At 39.6% G+C, this 19,440-nt stretch overlaps 1 protein-coding gene across 2 annotated transcripts in view; it reads right to left on the reverse strand.

Annotated features, from left to right (window-relative positions):
• Positions 1-19,440, reverse strand: part of VEPH1 (ventricular zone expressed PH domain containing 1) — a 199,328-nt gene that overhangs the window by 4,568 nt on the left and 175,320 nt on the right. For both annotated transcript variants that reach the window (XM_057738903.1, XM_057738902.1), the window contains 2 exons: positions 18,456-18,573; positions 667-803 (listed from right to left, as the gene is read on the reverse strand). In XM_057738903.1, the coding sequence (XP_057594886.1) occupies positions 667-803; positions 18,456-18,573 (255 nt within the window). The remainder of the gene's footprint in view (positions 1-666; positions 804-18,455; positions 18,574-19,440) is intronic.

The following is a 19,440-nucleotide window of genomic DNA, read 5'->3' on the forward strand; positions in this document are numbered from 1 at the left end:
ACTGATTCAAAAAGAAAGGGATAACTTTGCGTTGCTTATTGCAATAGACTATTATTTCACAATTTTCCCACTGAAAATTTAGAATACAGATATTTACTGAGCATCCTACTTAGGACTGAAAATTATACTAAATACTTATTCATTTTCAGAATTCTGTTCTATTCATTAACTGAATATTAAATGAAAGAAAGATAGTAATATTTTTGCCTAATCAGAATTGAAGTTGGTTGACTAAAAAGTACTTAAAATAAATCAGCCATTTTTTCTTCCTCCCTGCCTACTGTCCCCTTCCTCAGGTCCCCACCTTCAAATATAACCTTTAATCATAAAGGAAGTCAGAGTCAATGTCATAAGCCACTCATTTATGTAGGTGATCCACACAGAAACAGAAGGCATGGTGTTCAAGTCGAGATCCCCAGGTAGCCCTTCTGTAACTTAAGTTATCAAAAAAACCCTCCTATAATAAACTGAAGAGGCACAGTGAACCAACTAATGTAGGAATGAACAGAATAGACAGTCAAAGGGGCATATATAATAAAATGACACTGTAAAATGGTAAAGTGGAGAAGGAAACAATTATTGGCCTTTTAACTCAAGACAAAATGCCTGGCTGGCAGAGATTAAGACCTTAAAAACGCAAGTTTAAAAGATGGCAGGGGGACTTACAGACTTTCCTTTTTGAAACAGAAGTTGATTTCCAGCCAGTGTAAAATAACGGGTTTTCCACCTTTTGATGAACTTCCATCTGACTTGCTTCTCTTTAAGTTTTCCTTCTATGAGAGGCTGGCCATCTTGATTTACAACTGTTGAAGGTAACAGAATGGTCAAGCCATTTATTTTCCATTATTTATTTGGTAAGTGATCAAAAGACAGAATTGTACAGTGAATCTGACCCAGTAAGTACATTTGGAAAGTGGGCTAACAAATTATGAATTTGGTTAACCTTCCCCCACTTTGTCCCTAAAAGAATGCACAATTTAGATATGATAATGGGAAAGTGTTGAAAGCCCTCATCAAGATCTGCAAAAGGAATATGGTTCACGAAAAGAGCATTTGGTTAGCAGTTTTTGAAGGTTCATCCAGGTATTCAGCTTTCTGTGCTTTCTAACTCCTTTGTTTCATGGTATTCTGTTCATGTGAACTGCTTAGAAATACACCTTTATAAATAATCATAAACCAAGTATATTTAGCTATTTGGCAGCAAAGGTCAATGTAGTGCTCCAAAAGATGTGTTTTCCTGAATCCTTAACAGCTGCAAAGCCAAACTTACCTAACTCTTTTGAACATGATTTTTCCACTCTCTGGAACACACACACTCTATCTCCACTCTCCATATTCAAATCTTCACCTAGTTAAAAATGAATCATTTCACATTTCAACTCAAATGTTGCTCCCTCTGGGAGACATTTCCCAAACCCAGACCCCAGTGACTTTGGCTGCTATATGTTTTCAAGCCAACCAGCGTATTTCTTTTCTATTAGGTATCATCATTTGTAGGTGATTATTAATATTTACCTTATCAATGTCTTTCTTTCCCATTCAACTGAAAGCTCCATGAGGGCAGGGTCTTTGCTTTGTTCACTGTTGTTACATCAGGCATCTAACCTAGTATGGAGTCTATAACTTTTTGTTGAATGAATGATGAATGAATTCATTTTGCATTGAAGTAGAGGGTGTATGATTACACATGAACCATAGAATTAGAAGATTGGTTACAATATCAGAAGTTTAAATGTTGAGCTGAAGAAATTTCGTTTGTTTTACCAACTAGATAAGATTCACTCCTTAAATTCATATGAAATCATCTGATTTCTGGGGAATATGAAAATATTTATTTACATACATTAATGTTCAATTTTCATAGCACCTTGAAAGTTATGAAATTTGTCCATCACTGTGAAATTTGGACAGTACCTCTTTGACCATATGAACACAACCTATCCTTCCCATCTACCAATTCTCTTTTCTAATGTAGGTAATAAAATGATTTCAGGCAGGGGATTTGTCCACCTTGACAGCGTTGTCAGGGTAAGAATAATGAAATGTATAGTTTTTATAAACAAAGTCTAAAGTTAATTTAGCTTTTTTCCCTTCTTGTCTGATGCCTCGTCAATTGGATGTTCCATTGTCAATCCCAAATTAAAGCTAATAACTGAAACAGCATATGAAATACACTGTTAGATAGTGACAGTGTTATGATGAAGATAGAATAGGGAGTGGGTGACTTGGAGGTTCGTGAACATGCATTTAAGTGGTCAGGAAAGAGCTTGCACATTTGAGGTGGCATTTAATCTGAGGCTTCAGTGATGAGAAGTGTCCCCCATTTTCTGGGATGCTCCATGGTGGCTAGTACTGGGTATAGCAGAGGGTATGGAAAGCAGTCACTCAAGAATCATTGACAATCAATGTCAAGAAAATTATCTCAGTGTTCTGCTTTGCTTTACTAGGAATCATCTGATTTAGAGCTTTCTTAAAGCTAGTACACTCTTTGCAAAAATTTAAAATTTCCATAAATACAGTGCTTGCTTCCTTTGTACAGAAGGTGAAGCACTTAGGACACCACATCTTCCCCACGTGCTACTGGTCCTAGAGGGCAAGGACAACCTGTTTGCCATGTGCTCACAGTGTTAGCCTGGGCTAGGGGTTCCACGAGTGTCTGATAACACGTGCTGTTGAGTCATGAAGGGTGAAGCAGCCTGTCTGAGAGGAGGAAGGGAAGGTCAAAAGGAGATCCAAGAGGAGAAAACAAATCAACAAGCAACTAAGTAACAACAAGGAAAATACCAGTCCAAAAACTGGATTAAATTCTTTCTAAAACACCCATTTCCCGTGCTTTCAAATTAGAAAAAAATGCTGATCTAACTGTAGTGTTCAAGGATTTTGAATAATAATTCAGAAGAGTTAGATTTGAGTCCTCTTAGCAGATTTCTGCTTAGCAAAGAGGAAAAAATAATTGCTTCCACCTGCTTTACAAGGATGTTGAGAGATCAAAAATAAAACAAAGAAATATATGCGGGGACACTAGGTAGGTAGCAAAGAACTCCCCCTGCCCCTTACTTTTATTAAAGAATTTACTTCACCATTTATATCCACATTGCTGTCTTGCCATGGTTTTAATGGTAAGATGATTTAATATAATGCAATGTCATTTAATAACAACATTTTCTCAGTCTTAGTGTCCCATATTTACTCAAAGAAACATTTGAAATAGTCATGATATCTGAGCTGATTTGAAATCATGATTGATTTAGGTAATATTTAAGCACATGAATCCTTCTAGATCTGACATAGGGAATTAGTTATGAGAACTTCTCCTCAACAGAGATCCAAATCTCAAGGCAGGTCCAAATGTTTCGCTTGAAGTGTATGTGACAAAAGTCACACTTGGCAAAATAGTTGAAGGAATTGTCTGAGGCAAGAAGTGGCTGGGATATCATACCCACAGACCCACACGTCCATAACAACCACAAGACACTCCAGAGAAAATTATAGTCTTACTGGAGAAGGAAAGGATGAAGGATGATGGAGAAATGCTGCTAATGAAGACTTTTCATTGTAGCCCAGTGAAAGTGGATCCCAGGGTAAACATCCATGGAAAGTATTTTAGGAGGGAAATGTAAGTAGCACTTTAAACTAACTGCATGTTAGGGCCTTAGTTTAGGCATCATAGTCAGCTTCAGATAATTTATAGAAGCCAGGCTATTTGTAGCTGTGGGATTAATTTAAAAATAGTTCCAAAAGGGAAAAAAAGAAAGACTTAAATTTTTTTCCCAGTGGCTATCCCATGTCCTAAAAAAATTTTTTATGATCATGTCTGGCATACGTGTGACTGGCCATGTGTCCTTTTAATAGGTCTATTGCCCACAGCACGTCCTGGTAAGCAATAATTCTCATATGATATCACAGTCTCTTCATGGTCAAAACAGGGAACTAATTCTTTCTAAGGATGATCATATTCCACTTGAAAAATAACATGTGGAATGAGACTATGAGGGAATGATCATGTGCCTAAAACTATCTTGTTTGCATGCACTGCATACAGGATATTTAAATATTTTCTCACCAACTAACACATTATTTCATTCAAAGCACCACAATTTGGCTAAGACATTCTTTACCAATCAGGATCTGTTCCTTTTTTAAATTATCAGTTGGCTGAAAAAACTATGGAATATTAAATTGAATTCTCTAGTGCAATTGGAACCCAAACTATTACCATGTTTATCAACTTAAACACCTTTTAGAATGCTAAAACAAATGCTTATATATTAATTGCATTCCTTTTGTGCACCAAGAGTTGAAAATATTTATGTTGATAAAAGATGAAATTTTAAGGTGGTAGTCTTACTCAACACGAAGTTGGTGAAAAAGAGTGAAATAATATCAGACACAGATACCTTAAAGAAATAAAGAATATTCCTCTGTTGATCTATCAACCATATCCAGTCATCTCACACATACTTTTGAGCACAGATAATTTCTAAGGCACTGTGTTTGAATCTGAGGGGCTCACAAAGCCGAGCTCAGAGAGAGCTTGGATTTTTCATCTTACAGGGAGGATAAAGCATTTTATAAATTTGACAACTCAATGTAGAGTTTGGCAAGTGCCGCCAGAGAAGTAAAAGCCAAGCATTACAGAACTCAAAGGAAGGAAATTATACTTGTAGCTGGGAGAGGGTGAAACGAGGGCTGGGCCACCTCTGAAGAAGGGAGAAAGGAACTTTTGGGAGGAGTACAGAGAAGGCCTGAGGTAATAAGTGGGACATGTGAGAGAAAGTGCACAAAAAGAAAAAAACCTAAAGAAGCTAGAAGAATCAATGAACTCAGAAGCAAGTTCGTAAAGCAATCACTTTGGTCAAAGCCATGAGCTGAAGGTGGGGGATCTGCAGGCAAGTCGAGATATTTTGGTGTAAGATCCAGGAAAGAGATTGAGTATCAAATAGTCATTGGGAGGTCATATTGCATTTGAAAGTTCTTCTGAAACCCCATTAGAAAGGACCTTGCTTTTCTTAAGGACTAAGGAGGGGCCTAGAGCCTGTGAAGGTCCAGCCAGCACAGGCATGAAGCTTCATGGACTCCAGATGGGATCCGCTATGGGTCAGGCATGCTCGCAGCAGGAAACAGGGAGCAGCTCAAGCTGGGCCACTGAGAGAGTTAATAAAGGGACTATTTACACAGATGTAGGCAAGGTGTAGGAAAGGCACCTTAGTACTCTGGGGCCAGGAGCCAGGAGGAAGCATAACACCCCTCTCTGGCTGAAGAGGAAAGTGAAGAGAACAGCACTTCCTGACAGGAGTTGTGGCTGTGGATCGAGGACACAGTCAACCTGCAGTGACCAAGCAGGGAGGCAGATGGGAAGAAATAAACAGACCTCAGTCTGCTCCCTCCCTCTGATCTCCTGCCAGAATGTAACTGAAAGCCAGAGATAAGGAGACTGGAACACCCTGGAGAGGCACCTATTCTAAACTGGGCACAGGAAGCAGGAAAACTTCCTAGAGTATATGTGTCTGAGCTGAATTCTGAAGGACAAAGAGCAGTAATGAAGGTGAAGTGAAGAAGGATATTCTGAAAAGAAAAAAAATATGCAAAGGGCTGAGGCTGACAGAGTGGGTATGAAATGCATTCTAGGAACTGTCATTCATTCTTTGTGATGGGAGCCTGATGGGACTTGGCCAGCAAGAGATGAGGTGTCAGCTTCAAGGAAAGACCAATTCTAGAGATCTCTGGACATCATGCAAAGTGGAAGCTCATGCTTTGTAACATAATATAATAAAAAATAATAAATTCTGTAGTCATATAACCCCTTTATCTCAAGAGCACAAGAGCTCAATAATTCAAGGTCTCCACCTTGTTTTAAGATTTGTTGCAATTATGAATATGTCTTTAGCCAATTATAATTTAGTAAACATAGTGTGTTGGACACCATGTTTACTCCTTACTATAATAAGTCATACAGGGCTGTACCAAAGACTTTCTCTGGTCTAGGCCTAGGGTTGATGGGGTAAGGGCAGTGACTTTGGAGTTAGACTTCAGCTGAAGTCCAGACTCTGCTACTTTAACAGCTGACTGGTCTTGTACAAGTTATTTAACTTCACTGAGCTTCAGTTTCCTCTTCTCCAAAGATGTCATGCTTAACAACAGGGCAACTATGAATGGCTGTGAGGCTGTTCACTGCACAAGAGCACTCAGCCAAGGGGTGAGAAGGGGCTGAAATTCAGCCTGTTTAAGTCTTACACCCCCTAGTGGACATCATCCAGCACACATAAAGGCACAAAAATGCTGTAAAGGTATAAAGCTTAACAGTAGCCTTGCTTAACTAAGTCCTGGTACACAGTAAGGGGTCAACAAAGAGTAGCTACTATCATCATGATCATGACCATGACAAATGAACATAAAATCATCACCTCTTACCGTGATGATGAAAAGGTGGTTTTTATAAATACCGTATCCTAATGACTTTAGGATAAAACCTATCTCCTTCTCTCCAATTAAGAATGTAATGAAACCTATACTATAGTAAAGTGTTAGGAATAGTGAGAGAATTCAAAGTAAGACAGGAAACCCTTTTAAAGTTCAAGGACAGCAGGCTTTGAACTTGAGGTGTGACAAGCAATTCAGAGAGTCCCAGAGGGAGGTGAACTCTTCTGTTTTTGAGTAACAGATCCATTTATTCACCAATATTCAACCTAATCCAACAACAGGTTGGGATGCATGAGGGGGCTCTGCCACGTCATTGGTGGTTGCTCCCTTTTATTCCAGAGTTCCTGCTTACTCTTATGACAGTGGGTGGTAATCTCCCCGCCCCCCGCCCCAAATTAACTGCTATTCACATTGTACCAACTTCTATCCACACCCAGAAGTTCCTTACACTGTGTGCTTATGCAACTATTGTCTTGAAAGTATTGCATTGTGCGTGAATAATTAAGACTGTCATGAATTGGTGATATCTGAATTCTTAGATATTTTTTCCTGATGGTTAAAGACAAATACCTCCAAAAGAAGGCATATTCTGGAAGGAAAATGTAAATCTCAAATACTTTGTTTTAAAATAAGAACCAAGAAAAAGTATGTCTTTTAAAAAATTTTCCCTTGAAATGACTGCTTCTGGGAATTACAACTCCTTTCCAGTCTGTGGGGAATTTCTTTGTATGTATTGAGAGTCTCAAATTTACTTCGATTATTCCCTTCTCTGGTTTTACTGATTTTCTTGTGTGTGTGCCAGTTCTAATAAAGCCAACTCTGATTACAGAGGATATGCTTAAAGAGGGATAGAAGCATTAAACGAGGCGGTCATAGGAGCCACATTTAGTAGGCTGAATGTCTGTGGTTTCTGAAATCACTAAGGATTGTAACCAATGGCGTGTTTCATACGAATATCCAGGCAGTGTTTCAGGAGCCCATATTTCCTTACCAGTAGTGAATAAATGAGGAGGTATAATCCAGCATCAATTTTGTAACATCCTACAAGATGTATGGGGTCCAAAAAAGGACAAACTCAATTTGACAGCAGCCCTATGAGGGCACTTCCACATGTGCCGAATGACTTCCTTTCTCAGAAATTTCATACCCATTGAAATGTAGTGAACTTTCTAGGCTTCTCTATTAATCGCTGAAATATTGTACTAAAAGAAGCTTCAGAACTACTATTTTATAAGCTTGTAGAGCAGTGTTTCCCAAATTGTGTTTTGAGGGCCATCTACATCAGAATTACCTGCTGGCTTCTTAAAATGCACATTCCAAGGGTCCACCCCAAACCTACTGAGCCATAATTTTGGGGTAGGTGAAGGACCCTGCATTTTTAACAGGATCCCCAACTGACTCTAACATAGCTCAAGAACTTCTAGGAAATGATTGTATCCTCATGATAGAAGACAGTAATAGGTCATACAATATTGAAAACAGTAAAACTGAAAAACCAAGAGTGGGAAGAAAATTGTCATGACCTTTCCATAAGATTAAAGAATAGGATAGCAGTATAAGATCATACTCATGTCCTTGGCTTAAGTTAATAGAGTTATAGAAAAAAATGCACAGAATCAATGTTTGTGGAATTTGGCTTATTTATTGTTCATCAGTGAAACAAAAATTCTAAGGCCACTTGCCAAGAAGGTAACCTGTTCAGTAGTTCTGAGCAGTAAGTATGATCACCTTTCTGCCCTTATGGGAACCTATCAAAGAAGACTGGCCCACACTCGCCCAATAATGATTGACAGGGACCAATGGGAAAAGATCAGGGGTGGTGGAAATGAATTGCTCAATCTTTTTCTTGAACTTTGAATAAAAAAGGGGTCCCATGTTGGTCCCACGCTGTCATCTCCTTAATATGATCTCATGGATAGGTATTCCTGGCAACATCTGACTGTAGGATTTTAGACAGTTTAAAATGTTGAGTGCTTTCCTGCATGGCCTGGACCTTAGAGAGCTTTCCTTACATGCAGAAAAGTATATCTGACATACTTGTACCAGCTCTGTGATAAGAAGGGTCACCTTTTTTGGGCTGTATGAGTTACACACTTGTTAGCCATTGTCCCACCTGCATGCACATACATTCTTGGTGTTTAAGAGCATTCTAAGGTGTGTCTACACTGCTTTTTTGTGGAGTTATGTAACACAAGTTCCATTTGTTGTGGTTCAATACTTGGCCTCAAGCCTTTTGGCAATAAACAGAAGTTTTACAATGTCTGCATTGGAAGCTTTATCTGTAACATATACACCATAACACTGTGTGTATTTGACATATATACATATACACACAATACCTTACTCTCTGTTAAATAAAATGATCTCTCTTGGTACTTTTGAGGAGAACTTATTTAAGAAAATACTCTATACGAAGAATACATTTGGCACAAAAGATACACTGCAAATACCAATTATTGTGAATTCATTAATTTGTTTTTTGTCACCACTTGCCTAAGAAAAATTTTACTAAAAATTTTCTGAGAAGATACAAAATTGGTCATTCACTTATTTGGCAAATACTTTGAGTATCTATTGTGTGCTAGGGGATCAGGATAGATGGAGGAGGGGGGCTCCCTCCATAGAGCATGTTTACTGGAGGAAATAGACGTTAATCAGATAATCACATGGAAAAGCCAATCAAACAAAAAAAAATAACAACGACAAAAAACAAGATGACGGGTGTAACAAGTATCATAAGGATAAGTCTGAAGTGCTTTGAGGACCTTAGCATTAGTCAGGAGGGTTAGAGAAAGCTTCCCTGAGGCAGTGAATCTGAGTTGTAATGGGAAAGCTAAGATGTACATTAACTAGGTGATGAGGGGAGAAAGGACACTCTTAGAAGAATGGCAGATACAAAAGCCTAGTGGCAGGAAGAAGTGTGGTGAGTATAAGAAACTGAAAGGTGGTCCTTCTGGCCAGAGCAGAGGGGAGCAGAGGCACTGGGGACAAGATGAGGCTGGAAAAACTGGGAGAGAGCATTGCATGTGAGGCCGTCAGGCACATGATGCAGAGTTTGATCTTTAAGCTAAGAGCTGTGGGAAGCCACTGTAAGGTTTCATGCAGAGGGTGGTCCCATCAGATTTGTGCCTTGAAAAGGTCAGAATGCTGTAGTGTGGGAAGGAGGTTGGAAAGTCCAAGTAGCTCAGTCAGGAGGCTATTGCCGTTATTTTAGGTAAGAGGTGATGGTAGTTTGCTTTAGGGCAATGGAGGGAGGTGGACAGAGTTCAGAGCACTTGAGAAGGTAAATCCACGATACTGGGTGACAGATTGGATGGGGTCGGGGAGAGGGCAGCGGGTCTCTGGCTGAACGCATCAGAATGAGTTAAAATGGGGAATGCTGGAAGAAAATCAACCTTTTTTTCCTTAGGGGCAAGGGTAGGACATTTATGAATTTTAATTTAAACATACTGAGTGTGAGATGTCTTTGAAGTACCAAGCAGGCAATGGGAGGAGTCGATCAGGGGCCTGGACTGCAGATACACATTTGGGAGTTTTGTCATAGAAGTGGTTACCAAAGCCACAGAACTAGTGGAGATTGACTGGGGAGACAGTAACATCAAGGGGAAGAGAGGGGCTCTGACAATGAACAGCTGGACAGAGGAAGGTAGGCCCGGAAAGGAGGCTGAGAAGGAGTGTCTGCAGTAGGAGGAAGACCCAAGGAGTGCTGTGTCACAGAAGGTAAAGGGAGAAATTTTTCTTTTAAGCTCTTTATTGGAATATAATTGCTTTACACTCTTGTACCAGCTTTTGAGGTACACCAAAGTCAATCAGCTGTATTTATACATATATTCCCCATATCCCCTCCCTCCTGCGACTCCCTCCCACCCTTCCTGTCCTGGCCCTCTAAGGCATCACCCAGCATCGAGTTGATTTCCCTTTGTTATACAGCAACTTCCCACTAGCTATCTATTTTACAGTTGGTAGTGTATATATGTCTACGCTACTCTCTCACTTCGTCCCGGCTTCCCCTTTGCCTCCCGCCCCCCCAACCCTGTGTCCTCCAGTCCATTTTCTGCATCTGCATCCTTATTCTTGCCATGTCACTGGGTTCATCAGTACCATTTTTTTTTTTTTTAGATTCCATATATATGAGTTAGCATACAGTATTTGTTTTTCTCTTTCTGGCTTACTTCACTCTGTATGACAGACTCTAGGTCTATCCACCTCATTACATGTAGCTCGATTTCATTCCTTTTTATGGCTGAGTAATATTCCATGGTATATATGTGCCACATCTTCTTTATCCATTCATCTGTTGATGGGCATTTAGGTTGCTTCCATGTCCTGGTTATTGCAAACAGTGCTGCAATGAACATTACGGTACATGTTTCTTTTTGGATTATGGTTTTCTCTGGGTATATGCCCAGTAGTGGGATTACTGGATCATATGGTAGTTCTATTTTTAGTTTTTTAAGGAATCTTTCTGGAGAGTTTTTATCATAAATGGGTGTTGAATGTTGTCAAAAGCTTTTTCCGCATCTATTGAGATCATCATATGGTTTTTATCCTTCAATTTGTTGATATGATGTATCACATTGATTGATTTGTATATATTGAAGAATTCTTGCATCCCAGGGATACACCCCACTTGATCATGGTGTATGATCTTTTTAATGTGTTGTTGGATTCTGTTAGCTAGTATTTTGTTGAGGATTTTTGCATCTGTATTCATCAGTGATACTGGCCTATAATTTTCTTTTTTTGTGACATCTTTGCCTGGTTTTGGTATCAGGGTGATGGTGGCCTCATAGAATGAGTTTGGGAGTGTTCTTCCTTCTGCTATACTTTGGAAGAGTTTGAGAAGGATAGGTGTTAGCTCTTCTCAAAATGTTTGATAGAATTCGCCTGTGAATCCATCTGGCCCTGGGCTTTCGTGTGTTGGGGGATTTTTAATCACTGCCTCAATTTCCATACTTGTGATTGGTCTGTTCATAGTTTCTGTTTCTTCCTGGTTCAGTCTTGGAAGATTGTATTTTTCTAAGAATTTATCCATTTCTTCCAGTTATCCAATTGATTGGCATATAGTTGCTTGTAGTATTCTCTCATAATCTTTTGTATTTCTGTGGTGTCCGTTGTTACTTCTCCTTTTTCATTTCTAATTCTGTTGATTTGCATCTTCTCCCTTTTTTTCTTGATGAGTCTGGCTAATGGTTTATCAATTTTGTTAATCTTCTCAAAGAACCAGCTTTTAGTTTCATTGATCTTTGCTATTGTTTCCTTCATTTCTTTTTCATTTATTTCTGCTCTGATCTTTATGATTTCTTTCCTTCTTCTCACTTTGGGGTTTCTTTGTTCTTCTTTCTCTAATTGTTTTAGGTGTAAGTTTAGATGGTTTATTCTATATTTTTCTTGTTTCTTGAAGTAGGAATGTATTGCTATAAACTTCCCTCTTAGAACTGCTTTTGCTGCGTCCCATAGGTTTTGGGTTGTTGTGTTTTCACTGTCATGGTTTCTAGATATTTTTTGATTTCCTTTTTGATTTCTTTAGTGATTTCTTGGTTGTTTAATAAAAGGGAGAAATGTTTGAGGAAGGAGGAATTGGCCAATAGAATTGAATGCTGCTAAAGGCAAGTGACACAGGGACTGAACATACCCAGTGCCTGGGACCTGCATGGCCTTAATGATCACAGAGATAATGGGATTAGAGGCCAGGTTAGAGAAGGTTGAGTCAGGAGGAGAAGGAGGCAAGGAAATGCAAAGTGAGCAGTGACAACTCTTTTGGCATTAAGGAGGAGATGAGAGCGAGGCAGCAGGTGAAGGGAAAGGAGACGGTAAGCCATTGAAGTCCATGGGAGTTTAAGTGTTGGAGGGAGAAATTGAATAAAGAAGAGAGAAATGGGAATCTATGCTGTGGAGCCTCTGAGAAGGTGGAAAGGATGAGATTCAAGGCAAAATGTAAAGTATCTGGTGACTTCATTCTCAGTGGCCGCTAAATGCACTTGTATGTCTTTTGCATAGGGGAGCTTGTGGCTGAAAAACAAATTTCATTTCTAATGTATTTATATAGGTAGATAAAAAAATTAAGATTACTCTGAAAGGTGATGACCAGAGCTCTTTTTAAAAGATATTAAGTTCTTTATTTTTCAAAACTACATAAAAATTCTTATGTCACTTTAAATCTGCACAGTGATAGAGACTGATTTATTCACTCTAGTCTGCCTTTCTAAAGCATGCTTCTCCTCCTCTGTATATTAGCTTTGGCTCAGCTTATTCTTTGAGTGGAAAAGGACACATTTCAATGCCTGATGATTTGTTTGTGGATAACCACGGGGTGACTCATGCTTTGCTGCAAGTACACTTCACCCTATCCCTATGAGACTGTTGTTGACCCAATAGGGAAGGGCAGAAGGATTAGGATAGTGACGCTGGTTGAAAACCCCTGAAGGGTATTAGGCTACTGATCTTAGCTTATTTCTCACAGAGGCTCACAGGTTATTAGAAAGTTTACTATGAACTTTGTGTGTATGTGTGTATTGAAACCGTTTAGTAAAATATTAAAATTGGATATCAATAGAGTGTTGAAACTTTGTCTACAGAAACATTTTCTTCTTTTAAAAGCTTACCTTGCAAAAATTGCTATTTCAAGGTTTCATTTTAGTAAGTTTTTTTTTAGTTTTGAGAAAGAATTAGATTTTAAAGTTGCATTTCAAAACAAATTCTATTTCTTCTGTTGTCATCCTATCACTTTACATGATCCATGAATCACTCCATCATCCATCTATATGCCAAATACTTGTTAAATGCTACCATGTGCCAGGTACTGGGTAGGGCAAACAAAGAAGAATAATGCATGCTTCTTCCTCCTCTAGTTTACTGTCCAGTGGGGGAGACTGATGGCGACATGCTGTGTACGCTACTGAAGGTGTGGGCAGAGAACGGAAAGGACAGAGAGGAGTGAGTTCATTCTGTCAGGGTGGCGTGTCCGTGTATGCCAGTGTGTACGCACACGTGAGTGTGTGCATGTGAGTGCGTGTGTGTGTGTGCGTGTGTGTGTGTGTGAAAGAGAGAGAGAGACAGAGAAAGTGAGTATGGGAAGGCTTAACAGAGAGGCATAGAACAGAGAAGAGGGGAAAGGGAAAAAGATTTGAGGATAAGGATAATAACTTATCTGAGTTGATGAGTGCATATTTATTTTGTCCTTAACTAATTCAAAGTATCTTTGAACAACAGGCTGGGGTTCAATTTTATGAAATAAGTCATTAACAGTATATACGTGTGAAACTGTGAAGTTATCCTGCCCAACCACTGCACTGTTTTTGGCACTCCAACCATATTTACCATGGAAGACAACATGCTCACACACTGTGATAGGAGGAAAGGCATCATAAAACAAACCCAGCCACTGCATAAATTCAAAGTGGGTGTTCTTTTGTCACCCTTAAAGTTCTGTGACAGTTGGCACTACATTAAATGGAAAAGTTTCATATTAATGGACCCACAAGGCTATTTATGTCCTATGAGTTGGGTCTTCAGAGATCATTTAGACCATTTTCTTCTCTTTTTTCGGGGGGTGGGGGGGCACACAGCATGCGGGATCCCAGTGCCCGGACCAGGGATCGAACTGGTGCCCCCTGCAGTGGAAGCTAGGAGTCTTAACCACTGGACCACCAGGGAAGTCCCTAGACAATTTTCATGTTGGCATCTGAAGTGGAAAGCAATCTAGTCCTCGCTGAAGGCTAGCAAAGGAGCGCTACAGTGCTGTTACCAGTTTCTAGTGTCTGAAGAAAATCTCCTGACAGAGGCCTTTTTATCCTGATAGCATTTTGAAACTATCTCTATTTGCCCATGTGATGGACAGTATGTTCTTACAGCACAAATGTTTGAAATCATGTTCAAACATAAACTTGAATAAAGAGGAATCATGATAGACAGTTGAAATCTGTCTGAAAAAAATTCTTTCATTCTCTTTTATAACCTAAGGAGACCTCCCACAGACAATCACATTCAATATCTAAATATCCAGTGACTAAGAGAGTGATCACACTGGCGAATGCTCAGATCTACAGAGGGAGACACAAGTGCCAAAACAAAGACATCTCTGAGTTGTTTTCTGTAGTGTCTAAGAACAAAGGCATCCCATGTGTCTCAAGAAACAAGAGTGAAAGTCATCATCTAGTCCCTCCTCTTCCTTTAAAAAAATGTGACTGAACAGACAGCCAGATGTGTTCCAGGACAGTCCAGCTGACTAACCCTTACTGTTAACAAGCACTAGAAGTTCCAGGACACAAGGACGACTGATAGAGAGATTTGTTTGCTTTCCAGAAATAGATTCTGTGCTGTTTGATCTATTTGCTCAATCTCTATTCTCTCATTCATGTGGGGTGATGGGATTGGCAATAAACACCAACAGGCAAGTCTCTGAGGATTCTTGAGTTATTTCAGTGACCTTCTAACCTTCTACTCTGTACTTTTATAAAATGATTATCAGAAATTGAATCAGCAATTGGAGGGATTGGAAATAGCTTCTAGGTAACCATTTCCTGCATGTAATCATTTCCCACACATTATCATACAAAAACCCCTGCTCGTCTTTGAGTAGATTAAGTCATCAGAGAGGTGTCAATAGATCACTCCTTGGTCTTTCCAATATATTATAACATTATAAAATAATTGTTCTTGTAATTTTCAACATTCCCTGTCCTTAACTTGGATTTGCCCTAGAGATTAAAATTTCAGGTTCAGGAATTAACCTGGATTAAAATCCTAGTTGTACCACTTAGCAGCTGTGTGACCTTGGGAAAAGTACTTAACTTCTCTCTGTGTTTCAGTTTCTTGATCTGTAAAATGGACTCAATAATGGTGAGAAAAATGCATGTAAGCCTTAGCACATAGTTAGCATGATAAATGCCAGCGGTTATAATTTTAAGACCTTTACACTATTCTAGCATTAGTTTCCTCTGACTTCACATCCAACTAGATAAAAAATACATTTTTTTGAATACCATTTTGTATACTTCTGTGCATTTCTGTGTGTTGATGGTGGAGTTGATGGGAAGATGACTGGGAGTTGCGCATGATGTGACTTTTACCTGAGGAGGGGACTGTCCTTAAAGTGACCATGGAAGCCAGTTTGCTATCAATTTCTGAAGTCCCACAGTTTAGTCTATACATTATCAAGAAGGATTTATATTTCAGGATGTCTTTCCTGATGTCTAACTGAAATTCTAATGGTCTCATGTTTTGTTCCCCATTTACAGATGTTGGCATTTAAAAAAAATATTGGAACAGTGAATATTTGAGAACATTGTACCATTTGCCAATACCTTAAAAAACAAAACAAAACCCAATGCAATTTCTTCAGCCTTTTGTTCTGACCTCCAATCCTATCTTGTTAGACCCCTCCTCCCTGAGGCTGACAGGGCATCTGGGCCCTGCAGGGGTGCTAACCAAACCAGAGCAGTAATAGGACTTGAGCACAGCACATCAGAAGCAAAGACAGTCAGGGAAGTAGACTCTGATATATATACAGTGACTTCTCTCAAGGAGGAAAGAAGCACCAACCTCCATTTACCAGATTCAAAATGCACTGGGTATGGTCTAGTGATGTATTTGATATTATTAACACATATCACAATCTTGAAACATTTTAATATTCAAGGTGTATCTGACTTTTCCATTTCTAAATGTTATTCATTCATTGACTCACTCAACAGGTATTTATTGCATGCTAAAAACATACAAGGAAGTATGCTAGATTTTTCCATATGTGCCTTCTGGCCCTAACTGGATTATGAATCCTTTCAGAGCAGAGATATTGTAACTTATTTATATTTTATCCCAAGGCTCAGCCTGTAGAAGACATTCAACAACACAATAAACATGCATTTCATAAATGAGAAATGGGATGCAAGTATTCTGCTAGCTGTGCACAACCAAATAACAAAATATTTATTCCTATGTCTTGATCATCTTTAAACTTAGAATTTAAGAACAACATGAATGCAAATATCAACCCTATGAATAATGTATGTCAGCAGTACTATGTCAGACCTTTCCCTTAAATATATAATTTATATGCTATATAAAAATAAGAAAATTAGATCAACAACCTACACAAACTTTTCAGGGAGTCAAGAATTTTTGCTGAAAATAATAATTTAAAATAGGATTTCTCTCAGACTCAAATCCCTTTTCATGGAGCAAAAGGAAATGAGCAAAGAAATGTAAGCACACTAAGTTTTCGGCACCAAACATTTTGATTCAATATGTTCTGCTATAAAATATTTGACCTTGTTTGAATTTTTATTGCTATATGTTCTCAGTCTATATTTAACTGTGAGAAACACAAATAAGAACGAGTGAATGTGCAAAATGTTCTTTTCAAGTGCATGGTAGTGAATTTGAGAAAATACATATTAAAGGAACACTTTGTGGTTTCAACTTGCAGCCCCTTTCCTGAGCCTCCCTTGGCCAGATATGATTCAATGTTTATTGAACTAAGGACTCAGCTTACTTGGAATGAAATTCTTAAGGGCCCCTCAGAGCCACCTCAGATAAGCACCTTACTTCACCATGATCTCAAATAGGGTTTCTTTTATGCTCTGTCTTTTTCACAGGTGAAACGAGGTCAACTGGAAAGTTTCATAATGGAGACATTCAATTCCTCAATTCCTTCTCTGCTCAAATTAACTCTTTAGAAATCGGGGCATTCATTCTGGCATCAACTCAATCTCGATCTGTAATCAGCGAGCAATCTGTGCCTCACGAAGGCTGCCATCCTTAACTGCCAGCTTCTTCCACCCATACCGTCTGCGTGGGGTGATACATTTTAATCGGTGCCTTGCCGTGAGCCCCTCACATATCCATCTGGACAAATAAACACTTTTTTTTTTCCCGACTCAGCCTCAACTTCCTGGCTGAGCAAGAGGATAGACTTGTCACAGCGGATGATCTTTAAGATGCACAAAATCCCCATATTCAAGGAATGGGGGCCATAATCACTGGTCCTCTGGAGGATGGCTCATCTACAAAGTGGTTTGTTGACAGTGTTTTAACACCGTTCTTTTGGTCTAAACTGTAGTTCCTGAGCCGTGTCAGTGTTGAGAACTACGCCTTCTCAGAGGGCACATTGGTGATAAAATATTCTGTTCCCGAGCCCAGCATAACTTGGTGAGGATTAGACTTTTTATCAACCTATTTCCACCGATCAGATTGGGGCAAGTGTAACGGGAGGCAGCATGGAGAAATGGTTAAGAGAGTGGGCTCTGGAGTCAGATTGGGTTCAAATCCAGCCACTGTTAACTTCTTACCTGTGTAACCTCAGGCAGTTCCCAAATCCCTCTGTGCCTCAGCTGCCCCATCAGCAAAATGGAGATAATATTAGTACTAGCCTTATGAGATACTGTGAAGGTGAAACAAGATGCTGACGCATTTAGCACAGAGCTTGGCGCATACTCACTAACAATGATTATTTGTAGGCAAGGTCAGTAGACCACGTTCCTTGGGTAGCAGAAAGGAAGGGGAAGGGTGAATAGCCAGCTATGAAGTTATTTCTCAAATAACGCCTTACTCTTTAAATGTCTCAATTTTCACCCAGTTCAATCATCAAGCAAAAATGTAAGGGAGGACTATGAGACGAGGAGGTCTGGACAACCACTCACTCATTGAGTGTGGTCTCATTTCTCTGGGGCTCTTGACAGAAAGCTTATTTTTCTCTAACCCTCAGGGTCATCGGGGTTGAAATGAAGAATGTTTTCAAGGCAAAATGGCCAGTACCACTTTCTTGATAGCCATATAGATGCAGGCATTGTTTTTCTTACTCATTTCTGGTCTCTGTTTCTCTCCCTTTCAACATCTTCACTTTTTCTCACTCCCACTTTGGTGAGATACCTTTCTCAGCATGAAGCAGAGGCAGTCAGACACACCTCTGTGCACTCTTCCAACTTAGGATGTTTATGCAATAAGAAAGCCAACCAGAACGGTGGGGCTCATGCATCCCTGTAAATCCCAGGGGTACAACTGATACTTAGCAGCCAGGGGAGGGAGGCTCTTACCAGTTGCTTTCTCAGGATTGTTGCACATGAAGCACTGCCACACTCCTGCTGCTTCACTGAAGCCAAACACGTCAAAGAACCTCACTTCTTCCAGATGGAGCTGTACCTGGTCCAGATCCTGTTTCAGGAACACAAAGCACAAAGAACATAAGCAGGTCTGCCTGCTGCATAGCATTCTGAGACTGGGAAAAGCGGATGTGGAAGCAGGACTGCCAGGGCTCAAATTCAGTGCTAAGGACAAGGAGGGAGCACTGAGAAAGCCTCTCTTAGCCCATCTTGAAAAAGACCAGCCAGCTCAAACTCTTCCAAGGGAGCACTCTTAAGTGCAGAGGGCAGTGAGCTGGGCCCCAGGGCTGGGCATCAGGTTGTGGAGGAGTGAGGTGTCAAGAGCCTTAAGTGGCCCAGAACTCTCTTGCATCTAACAGCAGCTCCAAAATTTCTAAAAAGCTGGGCTATTCAAGTGGCAGTGTGGTAGAAAGGAATGCTTCTGGGGGACTTTATTTACACTTTACATACAATTGAGAATCAATTATCCATATCAAAAAATTATTTTTATTAGGTTGGCTTCACAGGGGGCTGATGGAAAATGTGCTAGAGGGTTTAATCCCTCAGCTCTTGACTTAAGCCTTGTTTTAGTTTCATGCTTTATCTTAAAAGTGGATGAAAATTTTGCATTCTAGTCCATTATATGGCTGCATTGGTTTTAATGGAAAACAATGCCTGCAATTACTTATCAGTAAATTCATTAACTTTTTCCCTCTAAATGGTTGAGTAGAATTGACACACCAAGAAGACAGCCCCTATTTTATGTGCCCTGTGGCAACCTGCCAATATGTTCCTGTTTAAGAGGCAGAGGAGAGAGGTTCCATTACACTGTAAATGGATGGAAAACGATTAGCCTAACCAAATTAAATAGCTCTACTGTCCTCCTGAGGCTTTCTTATTATGTAAATGACTTATAGCCTCTGCTACAGGGTGGTCAGAA

Source organism: Hippopotamus amphibius, chromosome 6 (assembly GCF_030028045.1).
Source record: "Hippopotamus amphibius kiboko isolate mHipAmp2 chromosome 6, mHipAmp2.hap2, whole genome shotgun sequence".
Lineage (NCBI taxonomy): Eukaryota > Metazoa > Chordata > Mammalia > Artiodactyla > Hippopotamidae > Hippopotamus > Hippopotamus amphibius.